The following is a 19,634-nucleotide window of genomic DNA, read 5'->3' as shown; positions in this document are numbered from 1 at the left end:
TAAATTTTCTTGGGTGAAAAGGGTTAACAATTAAAAGTATAAGTAGGGGGGAGGGGTGTGAATGACTCCCTTGCTAAGAGGAAAGTATCAGTCTGAACAAAATGGGTAGCTTGCTACTTTCCTATTTTCATTTATTTTTTTCCTAGAATCTGAATTGGGGAAGAAATTTCATTTTTTTTATATGTGGTTATAATTTTATTATCTAACATAAGTAATTTTAGACTTTAGACTTTTCTTCTTGTTTTTCATTTCTCTCTGAAGGAGTAGCTGTGTCAGGTTTGAAGTAACAGGAGCAGATCTGGGACAGTGACTTAGAATTTGTGTTAGTCCAGCTTCTCCAGGTAGACAAAACAAATATATAGTATGTGGATATATGAGAAAGGCTCCTACCAATTACTGCAGCTGACGATCCCCATGGAAGGCTGTCTGATGCCCTGGGATGTTGGTGGTATAGCTCTCTCCAAATCCCAAAGCATCCCTGTATGGAAGAGAAGCCAATGGTAAAACTCTCAGTTGGAGACCAAAGTCTAAAAGCCTAGAGGACCCAGGGTAAGCCCTGGTGTACAAGCCCAAGCTTCTGAAGGACCAGGTTGGTTGCAGTTCTCAGAAGGGGTGCTCAAACCACTTCTGTATTTTGTTCTTTCTACATTCATTCTGCAACATCCAGAATAGTGTTAAGTCTAAATCTGACATGTTCCCTCCTCTCCCCAAGCTGAGAGTGTTCTTTTAAAAGACTATGAAACCTGAGGGAAAGGAGAGACTGATGAAATTATGTCATTTGGAGGCTATAGCATAGATCTTGGTATTGATCTTATTTTTTGATTCCTGATTCACCATGAGGTACACACCCTCCTCCACGGGCCCTCACTGCCATGCCTTTCCCACTGTGATGAACTGAACCCTAAGCCAAAATAAACTTCTCTCCCCTTCTTCGTGTTTTTGTCTGATACTGTAATCGCAGCAATGCAATGGCAGTTCACGCAGATGGAGCTTTCCCATGCTGAGGGTGGATAGCCCCACACACACACACTTAGCCCACAGCCATGACAATCTCTTCTGGAATATTCTCCATGAGGGTACTTCTTCATCCAGTCAAGTCAACACCTAAAACTAACCCTCCTTGAGTTCCATGGCATCTGCCTTGCCAAAGACCCCTACAGGAGTCTGTCGGGCCCGGGAGAGTGAGTGGTGGACACTTGGTTACAGCCTCTTTGTGGATACTCAGAGAGATCTGCTTCATGAGATCAAACAAGACAATGAGTGGGAACCAGTCCAGCTGCTGACCCCACAGACATGGCCCTGGGTGGTAACTCCCAGCCCCAGAGGTCAACAGTGCCTTTATGAACTATGAAAAGTATAATTTCGAAAAGACAAGATCCCCTGAGTAAATTGGGAACATGGGGATCATGGGAGAGGGTTCAAGGGGATGGGAGAGGCAGGGAGGGGAGCAGAGAAAAATGTAGAGCTTAATAAAATCAATAAAAAATATAGTTTCAAATATCAAATTTTAGAAATTTAGCCACTAAATATTTTTATAATCCTATGATTTGATTTTTTTAAAGAAACATATTACATTGTCACTGAACACAAAAGAGATAAAAATTGACTATGGAAATTTTAGAGAACTCAACTCTCTGACCAAAGCAAGGTGACTTACCCCACTGTTCTTCCCTTGGCATGGCTCTGGGAGTGAGCAAAGGAAATAGTGGGGAACGGCATTTAGAACTTTTAAATAAAAGATAATGTTGTCTTTCCCTGATGATTCAGAAGCAAGCAAAACATAAAGGAATCAAATTATTACAGATGGTGCTGGGAGGCCATCTTATAGCCGAGGATAAGCTACCAGCCCAGAGATGCCACACTTTGTAAACTGCCAGTTGCCTTCAAAGGGAGCGTGAAAGGAAACAGCGTGTTTGAAGCGGTGCGTGGTGGTTCATACCTGCCGACCTAGCACTTGGAGCACCAGGAGTTCAAGAAAATCCTCAGCTGCATAGGAAGTTTGCCAGTTCGTCTAAAAGACACCATCTCAAACAAAACACAGACGGTATAAGGAAGGGATTGTGGGGGGGCTTAGTGACACAGCATCTGCCTAACACACACAAGACTGTGAGTTCAGGCTCAAAACACTGGGAGAACAAAGTGAAATTTGAATGTATTTTTTCACTTGTTTAATCTTAACACAAAAGTTCCAGAAACTCTCTCTGGGAATAGAAGTAACTAAATGATATTCCTATAACATGGAATACAACGAAGGCATTAGTGTAATATTGGAAGTTTGTGACTTTCTTGACATGGAAGAAAATGTATAATAACAACAGGTATCAAGGCTTCAAAAGCCCTGTACATGAACTCATTTCTATGAAGTCATCACCATACAAAAAATCAAAGAGATTCAAGGTGTTCGGCGCAGTTGTGGATACTCCAGGAGAACCCTAGCAAAATGAAAAACTACTGGATGGGACTGGCTAAGTATATTATGCTACCAACGCTCACTAGGACCAGACAAGCTTGGAAGAAAAACTGTATGCAAGTTTATCTTTGCTGCATAGAAAGCTAAACTATACTTTTCATAGAAAAATAGTTAGTGTGTGATTTTTTTCTTTGAGAATTTATAGAAAATGTGCCCTTTTCACATAACTGTCTTTGGTTCTCTTCAGGCCTTGCCTTGATTGGAGGAGACCCACTTAAACCATGGAGGACAGTCTACTTTACTAAAGTCTACCATGTACAAGTTAATCCAAAACAGACTGCTCTGAGAAGCATCCTGAATATTTGGCCACACACCAGGCATCCTACAGCTCAGACTATTTGATGCATGGAGTTAAATATCACAATGCATTAGGATAAGAATGCACATATATGTCACGCATATATATGTATATATACATATATATGCATACTGTTACGTGGGTGTGAAGATAAGAAAAACATACAAAAAAAAAGCAAGGTCACAATAAATACTGAATTTAGAATGGCAGTCGTTAGAGTTGATGGAGGCAGAAAGACAATTTGGGAAGGGCACAATGATCTGAGTCCTAGCTCTCATTTCAGCCAGTGTGTTCTTGTCTAAAAGTAAGTAGATGCACGTTAACACCACAGCTGGGCCAATGGTAAGTGTGCATGTCAGGGACTGACTGTGTGCACATGAGGCTCCCAAGTTACTTCCTTCTCTCTTTCTACTTTACCTTTCAGTTTCTTCTGTGTTCCCACGACAGCTATGTGTTTCTTCTGTAACCAGTGCACAATGTTGCCTTTGAAAAGCTCCAGGGGTACACGGGGATGCTTACCAGCTAAACACTAAAGCCTAGCATTTGAAACTGGAGTCCGTGTATTCACCAGGCGGGAAAGGCTGCTGTTTCTATTTCATTCGAGAAGGCTCAGCCTTGAACTTCTCATTATGGTTTTGCTCACTTATTTGAATGCACAGCAAGCCTAAGGCTTGTTTGAGAATTCTTGTTTTCCTCTTTTATTTTCATTATCTTATCAAATTTGACTGGATAGTATCACCTTCGTTCCTGCGCATGACGGTAGCTGCTTAACGATGCCTCTTTTTAGCCATTAAAAATCCACGTGTTCCTTCCTCCTCACTGGCCTCTGCCCTTCTCAGATTCTCACCCCCTAACCTACACCTTCCTGTATTTCTAGAAGGGCTGTAAATAAATGCTCCATGTGCCACACTGGTGAAATTTCATCTTGTCCCCTCTCCCCTTCAGACTTTTTTCAGCTCCTTCTCTTTATAATGTCCTGCCTTCCTGCTCTCTGGACCTGAGAGCTGTGCTTACTTTCGGGACCAATTTCACAGCTATAGGAGAGAGGTTTTGTTTACCCCTCATTCTCTCTTGGCTCAGTGATTTTAGTGCTAACCAACTGGGCGTGAGGAGGCTCTCGGAGTTCATCCCTCATAAGCTGGGCCCCAGAGCCCCGTGTGCTGCTGTGTGCATGCTGGTTCCTCGAGCAGACAGCTTCTTTTTTTCTTCCCAGGGACAGATGGTGGGCTCAGTGGGGGAGTCGTCCAACAGATGTGAGGAGCTATGTTCAGGTTGTGGGGGGGAGAGGCAAAGGCTTTCCCTCCTGGGAAACATCATATGACCTGTTTGCACATCCCAGCGTTTAGCAGAGGCCAGTCTTCTGGCTAAGGCCACATTTCATACATAACAGGAGGTGTAGGCTGCTGCAGCTGCCTAAAAGGTGCTGTTTTTTTCCAACTTGCTTAGGGCCTCACACTGAATTTTCAAGATGCTGTTTCTGAGAGAAGGGCATTGGATCTTTGCAAAACCACTGTCAATAGTTTGAATCTTTACAACCTCCCATGGGCTCCTATTTTGAATGGTGCTGCTTTAGGGGCAGTGGAGTCTATTTTGAGGGAAATAGGACTTGGCTGACAGAAGTAGCTCCCTAGGGATGAACTTTGAAGACTGCACCCACTTCCGGTTCATATTTGTCCATTTTCTATTCTATACCATGTGAACAACTGCCACCACACACTCCCCGCCTTACCTTCCCTACCGCACATTCCCACCTTGTCTCCCCTACCCTGTCTCCACCACACACTCCCACCCTGTCTCCCACCACACACTCCCACCCTGTCCCCACCACACACTCCCACCCTGTCTCCCACCACACACTCCCACCCTGTCTCCCACCACACACTCCCACCCTGTCTCCACCACACACTCCCACCCTGTCTCCACCACACACTCCCACCCTGTCCCCACCACACACTCCCACCCTGACCCACCACACACTCCCACCCTGTCTCCACCACACACTCCCACCCTGTCCCCACCACACACTCCCACCCTGTCCCCACCACACACTCCCACCCTGTCCCCACCACACACTCCCACTCTGTCCCCACCACACACTCCCACCCTGACCCACCACACACTCCCACCCTGTCTCCACCACACACTCCCACCCTGTCTCCCACCACACACTCCCACCCTGTCTCCTCCATGTTGTGTTCCCCACCAGGATGGGCTGAAATCTCTCTGAAACTGTGAGTCCAAATACTACCCTCAAGTTGTTCCCTCTGATAACAAGAAACTCATACATCTATACTGAAAATTCTGGCCTTCTCTATACTGAGGAACGCTGGCTTATTCCAAGTCTTGACACTGCAATTCTACAGACATCTTTGAAGTAGAACATGTTTCTTTTCTCATGTTCATGTGTGTGTGTCTGGGTGCATGTGTGTAGTCCAGATGTTGACACTGGTTGCCTTCCTTTGCCACTTTCTATCCTGTATTTTTGAAACAGCTCTCTCATGGAACCTGGACTTGCCAGTTCTGCTAAACTAGCTATCCAGTGGGCTCCTGGGCTGTTTGTCTCCCCCTTTGGTAGTAGGATGACAGACATGTATGTGTCACTGTGCCTGGTGTCTCACATGGAGCCAGGGGTCCTAGTCTAGCAGGCTCTTTGCCCACTAAAACACCTCCCCAGACCCTGGAACACGTTAGTTCATGAACCGTCTTAACTCCTTGTACTTTAACAGTCGGACAAGTACTCTCTTTAACCCTTCATCAGGTTCTCCTTTGCCTGTTCCTATAACATCTTCTCTATATGAGATCTCTTCCTGAGTTCTGGTCAGTCTTCAGTTTTCACAGTGCATTGTTTGGTCCCCCAGAACTATTTGGGAATACCGACTGAGAAATGTTGCAATAACTGATCTGCACAAAGGCCATCTTATTCGCCTTGTCCTTCCCCCAGCCCAGGTGTGAGCTGGAACTCCCACCGAGGATTAAACTTTCGGCCTTACTTCTCTGTCTGCCCAACTCTCGGGCCTTGCAGTCAAGCTCCCATTCTTATGTCCCTGCCTCTTTGTTGATCGGCCCTTCCTTCCTCTGTAATAGAAGCTTTGGGGACAGGAAAAATCACAGTTTCCTGCTTTGCCTGTTTATTATGCTTGATTAACTTCTTTATGGGGAGTTCTATGTTTACTGGCCAGTATGATATTCATCTTTGAAAACGTAGTCTCCAACTGTGGTTGGTTCTAAAATATCTGGTGTATTAGGTCTAGTTTCTGAGTTTCTCATTCTCTCTCTCTCTCTCTCTCTCTCTCTCTCTCTCTCTCTCTTTCACACACACACACACACACACACACACACACACACACACAACACACACACACAGGACTCCTATATTTTACCCAGAAGGCAACCACCAAGTGGTGGTGAGTCATAAACTCTTGTGCACAAAACCAGTATGTAGACAAACCAAAAGAGAAAGCTATGGTGGATGGGAAGATTTTAATCCATAATAAAAATGTTCACTCTATCGCACTAAAAATTGTCCTGTTTTTAGGGGCTCTCATTTGGTGTGAAATAGGTAATTGGCCAGAAATATCACAGATGCTGGGGTGTGGATTTTGTGGTGGCAAGGGATGTGGATGTGGGTAAACTTGCATGGGATAGTGCTCATGAAGGCCCTGTGAGCAACTGTCACCACGCACTCCCCTGCCATGGCCTCAGAGTCTTCTCTTCAACCACTCAATGAACCTCAAGCTTGCCATCTCAGCTAGACTGACTAGCCAGCAAGACCCCAGGATCTGCCTGTCCCTACTCCTCAGTGTTGTGGTGGGGTACCACAACACCAGTTTTGAAAATCATGGATGATGGGGTTCCAAACTCAGGCTTGTACCATGGGTCCTTTGCCCAACGAGCTTACTTCCCAGTCCTGTCATGGGTTTGACCGGCCTCACAGGAGAGTCTGGTCTTTTGGGATATGGCCGTCACTGTGAAAGCAATCACAGTCAAGGACTTGAGAAACTAATTCAATGCCACACCACCCAGCAAGCAGTTTCTAGAACTAATGAACTATGTCAGCCCACTATTTCTGATCTCTAAATTGGCTGGATTCTTTTGAGTTTGAGTATAGAAAGTCGAATTCAAAATGATTTAAAGAAAAAGAAAAGGAAATGATTAGATTGACAGGTGGGGAAATTCCAGAAAGAGGCAGCTTCAGATTTTGGTTGAACTTAAGGGCTGGTCTCCCACTTTCCGTCTCTTACTTCCTTCTCTTTGGGGTCCAGGCTTAAGTTCTTACCTCATGGAAGCAGAATGGCTGCCAACAGCTGCTGGCGTTAGCCTCTCTCTCATTAATTCCAGTTGGGAAAACTTGCATCTCTCCAAAGTTTTTTTTTCTTCTTTTAAGATTTGGACTTGAGTCTCACTGTCCGACTGAATCGTCCTCTGCCCCTCTGAAACAGTTGCAAGCGTGTCTCGGGTACAGCACAATGTGACATTTGCCCGTGCTGCCATCAATCCTGCATTGGATAACGAACATGCACCTTGCTAAAGAATCTACACTTTCTGCCCTCAGCTTAGAGTTAGTCCAAGGGTGAAAACTAGCATGCCCATCTTTATCTCTCCTTATAGTTCAGAACCAGATGTCGGGTTTAGCTCAAGACTGGGAAGTGCCACCTGCCTCACTGAGGTGAGCTCTCTTAAGAGTAGCATTTGCTGACTGTGTCTGGGGACATGATTCAGTGGTTAAGAGTACTTGCTGGCCTTGAAGAGGACGTGACTATGTGCTTGCACACGCGCGCGCACACACACACACACACACACACACATGCACAGGCACATTTCCCACAAATACAATAACTCTTCATGTTGGAGAGATAACTTAGCAATCAAGAGCACTTTCTGCTCCCCCAGAAGACATGGGTTAGCTTCCCAGTTCATAACTGCTGGGAACTTCCAGTACCAGGGGAGCCAACACCCTTCTCTGACCTCCTCAGGCAGTCACACATGTGGCATACATAGACACCAACAGACACATACACACACACACACATAATTTAAATAAATAAATAAATATTTAGAAAAAATAATAGTGACATGGAAGTTCTAGAAGGTGAGATGAGCTCAAAATGATGCACAGTCTTGACTTAACCTACCTAAACTTTGAGTTCCTGGTCAGAACTCAGGAAGGACTTGCCAATTTATTGGTTTGTTCAGAGTAGCAAAACTATGGCATATTTAGAAAAATGAGAAGGAAATGTCTTCTTCATTGTAAGATGGGATTTTTCCACCTCAACTCATGGGTTTCTGATTTATTTTATTGAAGTACTGGAGACTGAGCCTAGGTCCTCCAGCATTCCAGCCAAGTCCTCTATCACTGAGCTACATCGCCAGAGACTAAGAGTAGCTAAACAATCTCCTCCACGCGAAACACTTTCTTCCTTGGGAGTAAAAAGATGGCCGTAAACTCTATGAAATCCCTGCTCTCAGGAGTTGATGCATTAATGAAGGTAATGAGCGCACACTACAAGACACTGAATAAATAAACACTGTCGGGGGCTTGGGAGATGACTCGGCTGATAAAGGGCCTGCCCTGTAAGCACAAAGATGAGTTCAGATCCCAGATGTCCCTGTAAGAGCCAGGTGCAGTGGCTTTAACCCCGGCCCTGGAGTACAAAAGCAGAAAGATCCCTGGAGCTCATTGGCCAGCCAGCGGGTCACGCTGAATCAACAGGCTGCAGGCTCACTTAAAGATCCTGTCTCAAAAAGGAAAAGTAGTGAAGGAGTGACTAAGGAAGAAACCTGACCCTGACCTCCACACACGCGTGGATGCCTGCACACATGCACACACCCACACAAACATGCACACTATTAATAATAGTTATTATCGTTTTATAGATCAACTCAGAGAAACGGGTATTTAGAAGATGGTAGAGAAGACAAGTCAAACACAAGGGTCCTATAGAAGGTGATGGTGTGTACAGGTTATGTGAATGGGCTATCATTCCTTGGGTACCATTCACCTTGTTTTTATTTTATTTTATTTTTTATTTATTTATTAAAGATTTCTGCCTCCTCCCCGCCACCGCCTCCCATTTCCCTCCCCCTCCCCCGATTAAGTCCCCCTCCCTCATCAGCCCGAAGAGCAATCAGGGTTCCCTGACCTGTGGCAAGTCCAAGGACCACCCACCTCCATCCAGGTCTAGTAAGTTTTTTAAGACAGGGTCTCCCACTGGCCTGGAACTCACTATACATCCAAAAAGCCCAATGGATTCACTTGCCTGCACCTTCCCAAGGATAGGATTATAAGCAGCACATCTCACTCAGCTTTTTATGTGGGTTTTAGGGATCGAAGGCGAGATCTCCTGCTTATAACAAATACTTTAATAACTAAGTTCTCTCTACCCTCTTCAAGGTTGTGTGTGTGTGTGTGTGTGTGTGTGTGTGTGTGTGTGTGTCAATGTAGGGATAAGTCCCGCCCCTTAGGGGGCGTGTTCGCCTCGGGCTAACGTCTGCCTATAAATTTGGCGAGCGTGCTCCGAGCTGTCTCTTCTACTTTCCTGGTCTCCGCGGGAATGGTGGTTCTGTAAGTCTATTTCTACATTAAAACTATATATATTTTTACAAACTGTCTGCATTCGTTTACGCCGCTACATGTCAACAACATCCCATTCCCCATGTTTGTCTCCAAATTCAGATTCACAGACAGATGCCTCACAGTTAAAATGGCAACACTGTCCCTTTTCCCTTGAGCTCATCTCATTGGAGATAGCAAGTCAGAAAGTCAGAGAAAAGCTGGGACCCTCTCCTTGGCATTCAAAAGCTAGCATTGATCTGAAAAGAACCGCTGAGCAAATTGGTTTCCCATTGGCACTAGCCCCAAACGCTCTTCCAAATGGCAAAACCTATTGATCAAGGACCTGCAAAGTATCCCAGACTCCTTAGTCACTGTGGGTCACAGGAGGGAGAGCACTATCCAGGGACCTGCAGGCCCAGGAGCAGAGATTCACAGGGCTGCTTCATCTATAGTCACAACTTCTCCCACAACCCTCCACCATGTATTCATTTGCAGAACTCTCCTGAATAAATGCCTCACCTGGCTGGGTACTGCAGAAAGAAAAGAAAGTTGTAGCTTGCTTGTCTAAGAAAGAAACACTCTGTAGGAAAAGCACAGGCTTTATGTACAGATCTGAGCCTCATGTAAGAGACCAAAATTAGTGTGCACCTAAATACAGAGGTCCCTCAACAGTGACCCCCGTACTTCTCATTTATTTAATCATTTGAGATAGGTTCTCATGTAGCCCAGACTGATCTCATATTCACCATGTAGCCAAGAATGATCTTAATTCTTGATCCTCCAGACTGTCCCTCCCAAATACAGGGATAAGAGGATACACCACCACATCCAGTGTTAGGCAATGACGGGGGATGAAACCCAGGCCTTTCTGCATGTTAGACAAACAATCTGCCAACTGAACTACATCCATAGTCTTCTCCATTCCTTTTTCCCCTAAGAGTTAGCAAATGAGTTAAGACTAAAATGCTAAGCACTTACAACTGGGTACATTTAATTTAAACTGTAATAAAAGTACCAGCCCACAGTACCCCTCCATGCCACACTTCCTGACCTGCACAATGCTCATAATAACTTAGCTATTGGCCAGCAGCTTCTGGCTCGGGGGTGGGGGATCTGGGGCAGGGACTGGGAGAGGAAACGGGGAAAGCATAAAGGCTCTCAAAGTGGACTCAGACAATTAAAATCCCACCACAGGGGCGCCAACCCCAGGAAAGAGCTCGGGAAAACAAATAATCTTGTGCTAAGGAACCTTGACGCACAGTTCTAAAGTCAAGGTCTCCGGAAAATTCAGACAGGAAAAAGGTCTGCATGTAGCTTGCTTTCTTTTGGCACAAGCCTCAAAAACTGAAATAAAATACTGCACACTCAAGCGACTTCAAGTAAGTGCAGTCATAAGTCATTCCTGCTCAAACAATGAGCAATTTTAATAAGAGCAACAGGAAAAGTTCTAGAAGGAAAGAACACTCCCGACTTCCATTGTTCTGCTAACACGCCCTCTTAAGTACTTTCCCCTGTTCAGTTGCCGAGTAGGTGTCTGATGATCAGAACATGAGAAAAAAGGTAAAACCAACTTCTTTTTATTCCAGTAAAGGATAAGTGTGATTATTTCATTCTTACATAAGGCTGGGTGCATGACTCGCAAATGTATTCGCTTGTGCAATGGTGCAGAATTTGTGTTTTTTTAGCCTCCCACCCAAGAACCTGGAGAATAGCCATGAGATGAGAGAACGCTTCTCTGAACTGGCTTTCTTCCTGGCTTGGGGACCGGCTTGCAGTGCTCAGTCTGCAACTCATTCAACCTCTTTCTGTGGCTCGGGAGCATTTGCAAAGTAGGATGGGGTGGTGGTCCCCAAATTGCTTTTCTATGATTAGAAACTTTCTAAACTTCCGTGTTGCCTTGAAAGTACACAGACTTTCAAGGCCAGATTCTCCATGAGAGGGTCATTACACACAGAAACAGTAACAGTAATGATAACAACAAATGTCTGTACTTAGGATTGTAGTCTTTATTAAGACTCCTTGTTCCTTTAAATGTTCTAGAACTATATAGAACTACACACACACACACACACACACACACACACACACACCAGTGGCCTGAGCAAACTCTTAGAAAAATGATGACGAACAGATGTGTTTACTCTTGGAAACATTATTTGAAATCGTGATAAAGTCCTAAGATATTACCAAAGGCCCTGTATGCTCCTTCCACAGTTTCCCAAACCATAGCATCTTATACATCAGCAGTGCACCCTCAAAGCCCAGAAGTGGACACTGGCACCACACTGGGGACTAGAGTCAAACCCCACTGTACCAAAGTTGTTAAAACATCTGCACACTGCTGGTGGTGATGAGTCATTTGCTTTCAGTTTGTTTTTGGGGTGACATGCTATAGGCAGTTTGAACTTGTATTATATTTGTGGTAAACTATTTAACAGCACTAAGTCTTGTATTCTCATTTATAAAATAGAAACAATGTCAATGAGAGAAGTCATTATGAGGAAATACTCAAGCCTAGTGAGTGGCATATACTGAGAATTCCCTGGGCTGGGGAGTTGGCTTTGGCAGTCGGGAAAGGGCTTGTCTTGCAAGAACAAGGGCCTGAATTCAGTCCCCAGAACTCACAACAGAACTCTGCGGCAGCATGCACTGAGGGAGTCAGACCAGGAACCTCTGAGGCTTGCTGACCAGTCAGCTTACTCAAGTGTGTAATTTCCAGGTAAAAGTGAGTAGACCCTGCCTCAAAAAAAAACCTGAAGACTAAAGATAATGTGTTCATGTACCCACTACACGTTTGCATGTAATAACAAAACATCCTAAATTTATAATTTATCAGGTGGTGTGTGTCGGGGGGGGGCAAGGTTTCCATGGTACATGTGGCAGTCAGAGGACAGTCTTAGGTGTGGGTTCTAGCCTTCCACCTTGCATGGTCTCTGGGTTTTTCTTACTCCGTACACTAGGCTGGCTAGCTCATGAGGTTCTGGAAGTCCTTCTGTTTCTGCTTCCCATCTTATCTTAGGAACTCCAGAAGCATTGCTGAGTTCAGCTTTGAATGAGTTCTGGAGATTCAGGCTCAGGTCCTCACATTCACACAGCGAGCAGTTACCCATTGAGCCACCTCGTCAGCTCTCTCAGCGCGTTTTAATGGGTCAGTGTCGACTCTGGGGAGGTTTCATTTTAATTGCTCCTGTTAGCAGTAGCCACCCCCACCCCGGCCATCTCGCCGCTCTGAACTCTGTGTCCCTGTGGGCTGGCTCCCAGGTAAGAGTTGAGGGCTCAGCATGCTTTCTACTTCCTTCTCCTTGCTAGGAGTTGGACTTGGAATACAGTAAGGTGGCTGTAATGCTAGTGTGAAAAGGAGACAATGGGGCTGTCCCTAATAGCTGGGGTTCTTTCTGTCTTACTGATCATCTGTTACCTGAACAGGTATATAGTTTATACACACTGTAGCTTGGACCATGAAGGTAACTGTCAAACCCATATGGGCAGGGCCATCTCCTAGGTTTTTATTGTGTATCACAAGAACTGGCTTATGAAAAGTCAACCGGGCAAGCACCATCCTTCGTCATCTCTCCGGTGCATTAAGTGCCTGCCATTACTGAATAGAATTGCAACCATGAGCCTCCTTTTGGCCTCTTGCTCTGGAAGCAGTTCTCAGCACACGGGTGACTCTGGAGCTGAGGTCCCCAGCAAGGGGACTGTGGGAGTCACTGCAGTGCTGGCTGGGGATGCATTAAAGGGAATGGGTGGGCATGAGGGCTTTATGCAGGAGCACACAGGCAAGACTATGTAGATAGAAAGGCAAGTTGTGATATCAAGGGTGGCGTTATTTGACTCAGTGCAGCCAGGAGATTCGGGCAAAGACCTCTGATTGTGGAACAGAACCGATTTTATTAGACTGTTCTGTTGCTGCTTTGTTTTGTTTTTGTTTTTCCTGGCTGCTGAGATAAAATGCCACAACAAAAGCAACTTAGGTGAGAAAGGTTTATTATAACCCACAGTTCCAGGTTAAAGTTCATCACAGCAGGGATGCCACGGTGGCAGAAGCTTGAAGGAGTTCATCATATCACACCCATAGTCAGGAACAGAGGAATAGATGCACGTTAGTGCTCAGCTCGTTTTCTCTGCTCCTGCCTAGGGAATGGTGCCATTCACAGTGGGCAGATCTTCCGATCGAGAGAGAGAGAGAGAGAGAGAGAGAGAGAGAGAGAGAGAGAGAGAGAGAGCTCCTTGGTTATAAACATCTCCCCTACTACAAAATTCCATTGTAAAAGTCCCTATTGCGATGCTTCTGAATAGTCTTCCTATTGTGTTTTAACACACCATTGATTTTCTTTCTTTAATAAAACAAAGGTGAGGAGGGGGAGATATCACCCAGGGCCTCTATTAGGAAAACGTACTTATCCTTCCCTTCTAATGCTATATAAACAGGATTGAACCTGTGGCGTTGGGCCTTCTGCAGTCGGGTTTAGTTATTATTACCCTACCTGTAAGACTGGCTGTCAAATCTACCCTGGGGAAAGTCGGAATAGTGACTGGGAAAGCTGCAGGATGGGAGGTCACACCCTAGTCTCCAATGCTTCCCGTGTACCCGCAGGTAATCGAGCAATGACGTCAAAGGCCTCGGGCCTGCGGGAACCGCTGCAGGGAATGGGAGCCCCGGGGGCGCGCAGCGCGGGGGTCAGAGGACGCGGGGGACTCCCGCAGCGCGGTGGCCGCCAGGTGGCACCACGGGCCCGGGGCCCACGCGCTCCCGCGGGCGCGGGGCGGGGCAGGAAGGGGTTAAGACTCCGGCAGAGCGGCCGCGACGGTCGGGGGAAGCCCGGCGCGGGGCGCGGAGGAGGGAGCGGCCGGCTGCGGGGCCCCGGCCAATCGGGCGGCTGGCCGGGCGCGCGGAGCCACAGCGCCATGGAGGGAGGCGCGGCGCCCGGCCGCCCGTGACCGAGAGTGGCGAGCCCAAGCGGCCCGCGGCGCCCGCGGCGCGGAGATGAGCAGGTCCGCCGCGCTGCTGCTCTGCCTGCTCGGCTGCCACGTTTGGAAGGCGGTCACCAAGACGCTACGGGAACCCGGCGCGGGAGCCCAAGGTCGGTGGGCGGCGGCGGCGGGGCCAGGGGCCGCTTTTGTGTCGCGCCCGGGCCTGGCGCGGCAGCGGTGGCGGCTGGACCCGGGCCGCATTGTGGCGGAGGCCCAGCAGCTCGACCTGCACCGCGGTCCTGCAGCCCCCCACGGCGCGATACCCGGGGGGCGGCGCCGCCCGGGGAACACGCTGGGCCCGCGGCGCAGATGCTCCCTGAGGATCTGGGTGGCACCAGCTGCTCTGGCTGCCGCTTAGGTGGCAGCCGCTGGTGACTCTTCTGCTTACAGCTGGGGTTCTTTCCTTTATGCATACTCGGACACGCGGCTCCATAGCCCCTGCCGCGGGAGAGGGCGACGTGGGGCTGGCTGTCTCCCTCTGCTTCCCTCTCTGGGGTCCCCGGAGCTCCAGTCCTGGAGTCCCAGCACGAAGGCTACTCCGGGCCCTTTTGTTGTAGCAGGAGGGGGCGGCCGCCGCCCCGGGGTGCCCCCTGAGCCCTGGCGACCCGAGGTCTGCTGCGGCAGTTTAGGAAAGTTTCGCTGTCTTCTCCCCCCACCCCTTATCCTACATGGTTTCCAGACCTTTAGGGATTTGTTAGGCAGCCACAGGAATCATCGTGAGAAGAGAAGAGAACTGGAACTGGGAAGCCCTAATCACTTAAATGCATTTCCATGTCTGTCTGTCGCCAGCTCCTGCCTTTTGTCTAATCTTTGGCCTCTTGCAAATTTGCTTTCCAGCTGCACAAGTAACGTGGTCGCCACCAAGAAAGGCCACACGTTAAAAAAAATAAAATCAGAATTTATTTGAGGACAATCCTGGAGCTTCCTTGACATGATTTTTGTGGGGACAAAGTCTAGGGTTTCTCTGTTGCTCGCCTTTTTCTGAAGAGCAACTAAGGCCGGCAGATGAGCATCTGTGAATCTATCCGGGGCACCTCTTGCCGGGGGTTAATTTGGTTAGGGAGGGGCCGTCGTTGTGCTTCTGTGAGCTCCAGCAGGCACTCAGACCCTTGCCAAGATTCCTGATTCATGGCAGAAAGGTGTGTGCCCTGCTAAGTTAGCCCTACAGGCTGAATGAAGGAGCGCGCATCCCGGTATTCTGTTATCGGTTCTGCCTGACCATTCTTCCCCATCCTTTGGAACTTGGGACTAGGGACTTGGTTTCTGTTGACAATCTGAGTTTGGTTAACGATGCTGAGGGTTTTCCTATGCATTGCTTGCTGAATCGTTGGCTGGCATTTTTTAAATGCATTGCTGCACCGCAGTTGACAGTAAGATATGACCGATAGGAATTGGGTGTGAATTTAGTAATGTATGTTATGGAAGGAAGGCATTGACTAGGTACCAAAAGACCCATGAGTCTCTGTAGCAGGGGGGTATTACATTAGGTCATCAGTACTGAATGATAGCCCCTTTCATTTACACCCCGCTGCTTTTTGAATCAGCTGTTTTAATGAATGATACTTGTGCCTCAATGAGGTCATTATTTTCTGAGGGCAGGTTGGGTTGTGTGTGTGTGTGTGTGTGTGTGTGTGTGTGTGTGTGTGTGTGTGTAGTTGAAATAGCAATACATGGAAATAATGAATTCGTACATTTATAAAATAGGAAAAGGCATGGCTTCAATTGGAAAAAATCATGGAGGGGATTAAAAAAACCTACTGGTTTCCCGTCTAAGCCTATGTTTTTATTAAGGTCTTACTGCTCAACCCCTGGAGATGGACTTTTATGTGAAGCAGGAGAGAAATGACCAGCCCTTGAGACTATTTATCCTTGTCTAGGTCTATCCTAGGGTTTCAATGGAACGTGGATACTGTTCCCTTTGCATTTCCTTCTTACTTGCTGTTTCCGGTAAGGGTGGCATTTTAAGGTGTCAATCTCAACACCTGTATCAGAAGTCTCTGTCGCACCACCTGACACCTGGATTTGAGCTAGTGGGTCTTTAAGGAAATGGATCATTTCCCTTGTTACTTGAGGGTAACTTGAACTCGCAGGGTTTGTCAAAGCTTCCTGCTGTCTGTCATTCTCCAAACATAGTCGGTTTCTGTTTGCTCTCTCTCCTAGATCTGTACACAAGCAAGACGAGCGCTAGCTCTGGTTTCACTGTGCATATGTAAGCCAATTACGCGTTTGTTTGGCACAAATTTGTTAGTCAGTGTTGGATGGGGAAGAAGTTGAAGTGTATACCACAATGTAGCCTGAAGTCCCTTTACTGCATGTATTTTAGGAAGTTTGTATATTTCCTCTAAAATCCAATTTTTAAGAAGCTTTGCTTTTCTAAAAAAAATGTCCATTTCTTTTGCATTTTCTAGTTTTGTGGCATACAGGCTTTTGTAGTAAGATCTAATGAGTCTCTGAATTTCCTCTGTGTCTGTGGTTATGTCCCCTTTTTCATTTCTGATCTTATTTATTTGCGTGTTCTCTCTCTGTCGTTTAATTAGTTTGGATAGGGGTTTGTCGATCTTGTTGATTTTCTCCAAGAACCAACTTTTTGTTTCATTGATTCTTTGGACTGTTTTCTGCGTTTCTATTTTGTTGATTTCTGCCCTCAGTTTGATTATTTCCAGTCTTCTACTCCTCCTGGGCGCATCTGCTTCTTTTTTTTCTAAAGCTTTCAGGTGTGCTGTTAAGTCTCCGATATATGCTTTCTCTGTTTTCTTTAAGTGGGCACTTAGATCCATTGCTGGTGGGAATGCAAACTTGTGCAACCACTTTGGAAGGCAGTATGGCGGTTTCTCAGGAAATTCGGGATCAACTTACCCCTGGACCCAGCAATACCACTCTTGGGAATATACCCAAGAGAGGCCTTATCATACAACAAAAGTATATGCTCTACAATGTTCATAGCAGCATTGTTTGTGATAGCCAGAACCTGGAAACAACCTAGATGCCCTTCAATGGAAGAATGGATGAAGAAAGTATGGAATTTATACATATTAGAGTACTACTCAGCAATAAAAAACAAGGACTTCTTGAATTTTGCATACAAATGGATGGAAATAGAAAACACTATCCTGAGTGAGGTAAGCCAGACCCAAAAAGAGGAACATGGGATGTACTCACTCATATTTGGTTTCTAGCCATAAACCAAGGACATTGAGCTTATAATTAGTGATCCTAGAGAAGCTAAATAAGGAGAACCCAAAGAAAAACATATAGGCATCCTCCTGAATATTAACCTTCAGCAAGCGATGAAAGGAGACAGAGACAGAGACCCAAATTGGAGCACAGGACTGAAATCTCAAGGTCTAAATCAGGAGCAGAAGGAGAGAAAGCACGAGCATGGAACTCAGGACCGCGAGGGGTGCACCCACACACTGAGACAATGGGGATGTTCTATCGGGAACTCACCAAGGCCAGCTGGCCGGGGTCTGGAAAAGCCTGGGATAAAACCGGACTCTCTGAACATAGCGGACAATGAGGACTACTGAGAACTCAAGAACAATGGCAATGGGTTTCTGATCCTACTGCACGCACTGGCTTTGTGGGAGCCTAGGCAGTTTGGATGCTCAACTTACTAGACCTGGATGGGGGTGGGGGTTCCTTGGACTTCCCACAGGACAGGGAACCCTGATTGCTTTTCGGGCTGGGGGGGAGACTTAATTGGGGGAGGGGGAGGGAAATGGGAGGCGGTGGCAGGGAAGAGACAGAAAACTTTAATAAATAAATAAATTAAAAAAAAATAAATAAACCCAGAAAAAAAAATAAAACTCAAAAAAAAAAAAAAGAAGCTTTGCTTTTATTACAGAAATGATCTTGAATCGTAGCTTGAACAGACACTGTATAGAAACAGGGCTTGGCGGTTACTTAAAGAAAACTACTGAAGCCTCGAACATACAGAGGCCATCCACGCTAGGATTACAGCTAGTTCCCAGGACTCGACGGTCCCTCCTTTAGTAAGGGAAGCCTTGTCGTGATATCCGGGGAAACGATCATCTACAACATTTCCTGCTATTTCTTTACTCTTGAAATATTCATGATAAGATTTAAGGGTTGGCTTCCCTTGCTGTAGCTGCTTTGAGTCTGCAGAGTGACTTACAGAATGCAACAGTTAGTGGCCACATGACCGGCTGTGACTCTAAACTCTCTCGAATATGACTGGATGTTTTTAGATGTTTCCTCTGCATTGTTCTGCAGTATATAGTATCATTTTGTGGCAACTTTGCAGGAGGCATTATTGAAAAGAGTTGACCAACAGCTCTGTGTCTTGTATAAAACCACACTGAGGAGCCTGATAGAAGATTCCTCTCCAAAGATGAGCCATGCAGAAGCTGGACACATGTGCCGGAAGAAGGCTCAGAGCTAGGTGAGGGACTTGGTGCTTAGACTCTTGTCATTTGACCTTTATTTTGTTATTATCTGACAGAAAGGTATTTTGTAGCGATATATTAACTTTTCCTTCATCTTGGAAAATCTACCATCTGCTGGAACATTTGAGAGCATGCTTAGCTCCTTCTCTTTCCAAGAGGCCTATTTTTTACTGACCTTGAACTTCAGTTCAGAATAGCATGTTCAGGTGAGAGACAGGGAAGCAATGGATGAACGGGAGTGGGGTGGCTATCAGGAAGAGTAGCCAGCATGCTACACTCCTTCCTTAACCTAAGACAACTAAATGCAACTCATCCAGGAACAGAACATGTTGGACTTACCGAGCCCAGTGGGTTTCAAAAGGAGGATTCATTTTTCCACCTCACGCTTCTACACCTTAAAGTCTAGTTGGAAAACAAATGAATTAGAATATCACTGCTGTCGTTTTTATGTACTTAGCCAAGCATCTGTGAAGTAAGGTGAACTACTCACGGGACAGAAAGGCTAGCTCCTGACAGTCGGCCATGCTCACTTCTAGGTGTGTCAGGCTCCCCACAGTGCACAATGGAAGCTGTAGTAAGGGCAACCTAAGCACACAACACCTCACTCCATGCTCCAGGAAAGTGGAGTTGGGCGGAAGAAGGCCTCTTGGGCAGCAGATATTTGAGCCGCCAAAGCATAGATTAGGCAGCACCGGCACTGGAGCTATAGTGATTTCCAGTCTCGGTTTGAGGCTGCAGATAACGCCTTTGGAGGCAGTTAGCCGAAACTCTCTTATGTTGAGTAATCTAGTTGGGAGGGTAAGATTGTCACGTGCATGTCTAATATAGTCATCAAATATTTTAAAACCCTTGATTTTTCATAAAATGTAAAAAGACAACCTCCCTTGTGAAAACTACAAGATGGTTTGGAATTGCGGCAAGTCACAGCTAGAG

The 19,634-nt window shown here is 46.3% G+C and overlaps 1 protein-coding gene across 2 annotated transcripts in view; it reads left to right on the top strand.

The window, feature by feature from the left end:
• The first annotated feature begins 14,113 nt into the window (after positions 1 to 14,113).
• Fam171a1 (family with sequence similarity 171 member A1) overlaps positions 14,114 to 19,634 on the top strand; it is a 119,909-nt gene continuing 114,388 nt past the window's right edge. The window contains exon 1 of one of the 2 annotated variants that reach the window (XM_075970499.1): positions 14,114 to 14,405. In XM_075970499.1, coding sequence (XP_075826614.1) covers positions 14,309 to 14,405 — 97 coding nt within the window. In that variant the 5' untranslated portion in view covers positions 14,114 to 14,308. The remainder of the gene's footprint in view (positions 14,406 to 19,634) is intronic. The other variant, XM_075970500.1, reaches the window with a different exon arrangement.

The sequence above is a fragment of the Microtus pennsylvanicus genome, chromosome 4 (assembly GCF_037038515.1).
Source record: "Microtus pennsylvanicus isolate mMicPen1 chromosome 4, mMicPen1.hap1, whole genome shotgun sequence".
Classification (NCBI taxonomy): Eukaryota; Metazoa; Chordata; class Mammalia; order Rodentia; family Cricetidae; genus Microtus; species Microtus pennsylvanicus.
This window is presented reverse-complemented; position numbering and strand designations above follow the sequence as displayed.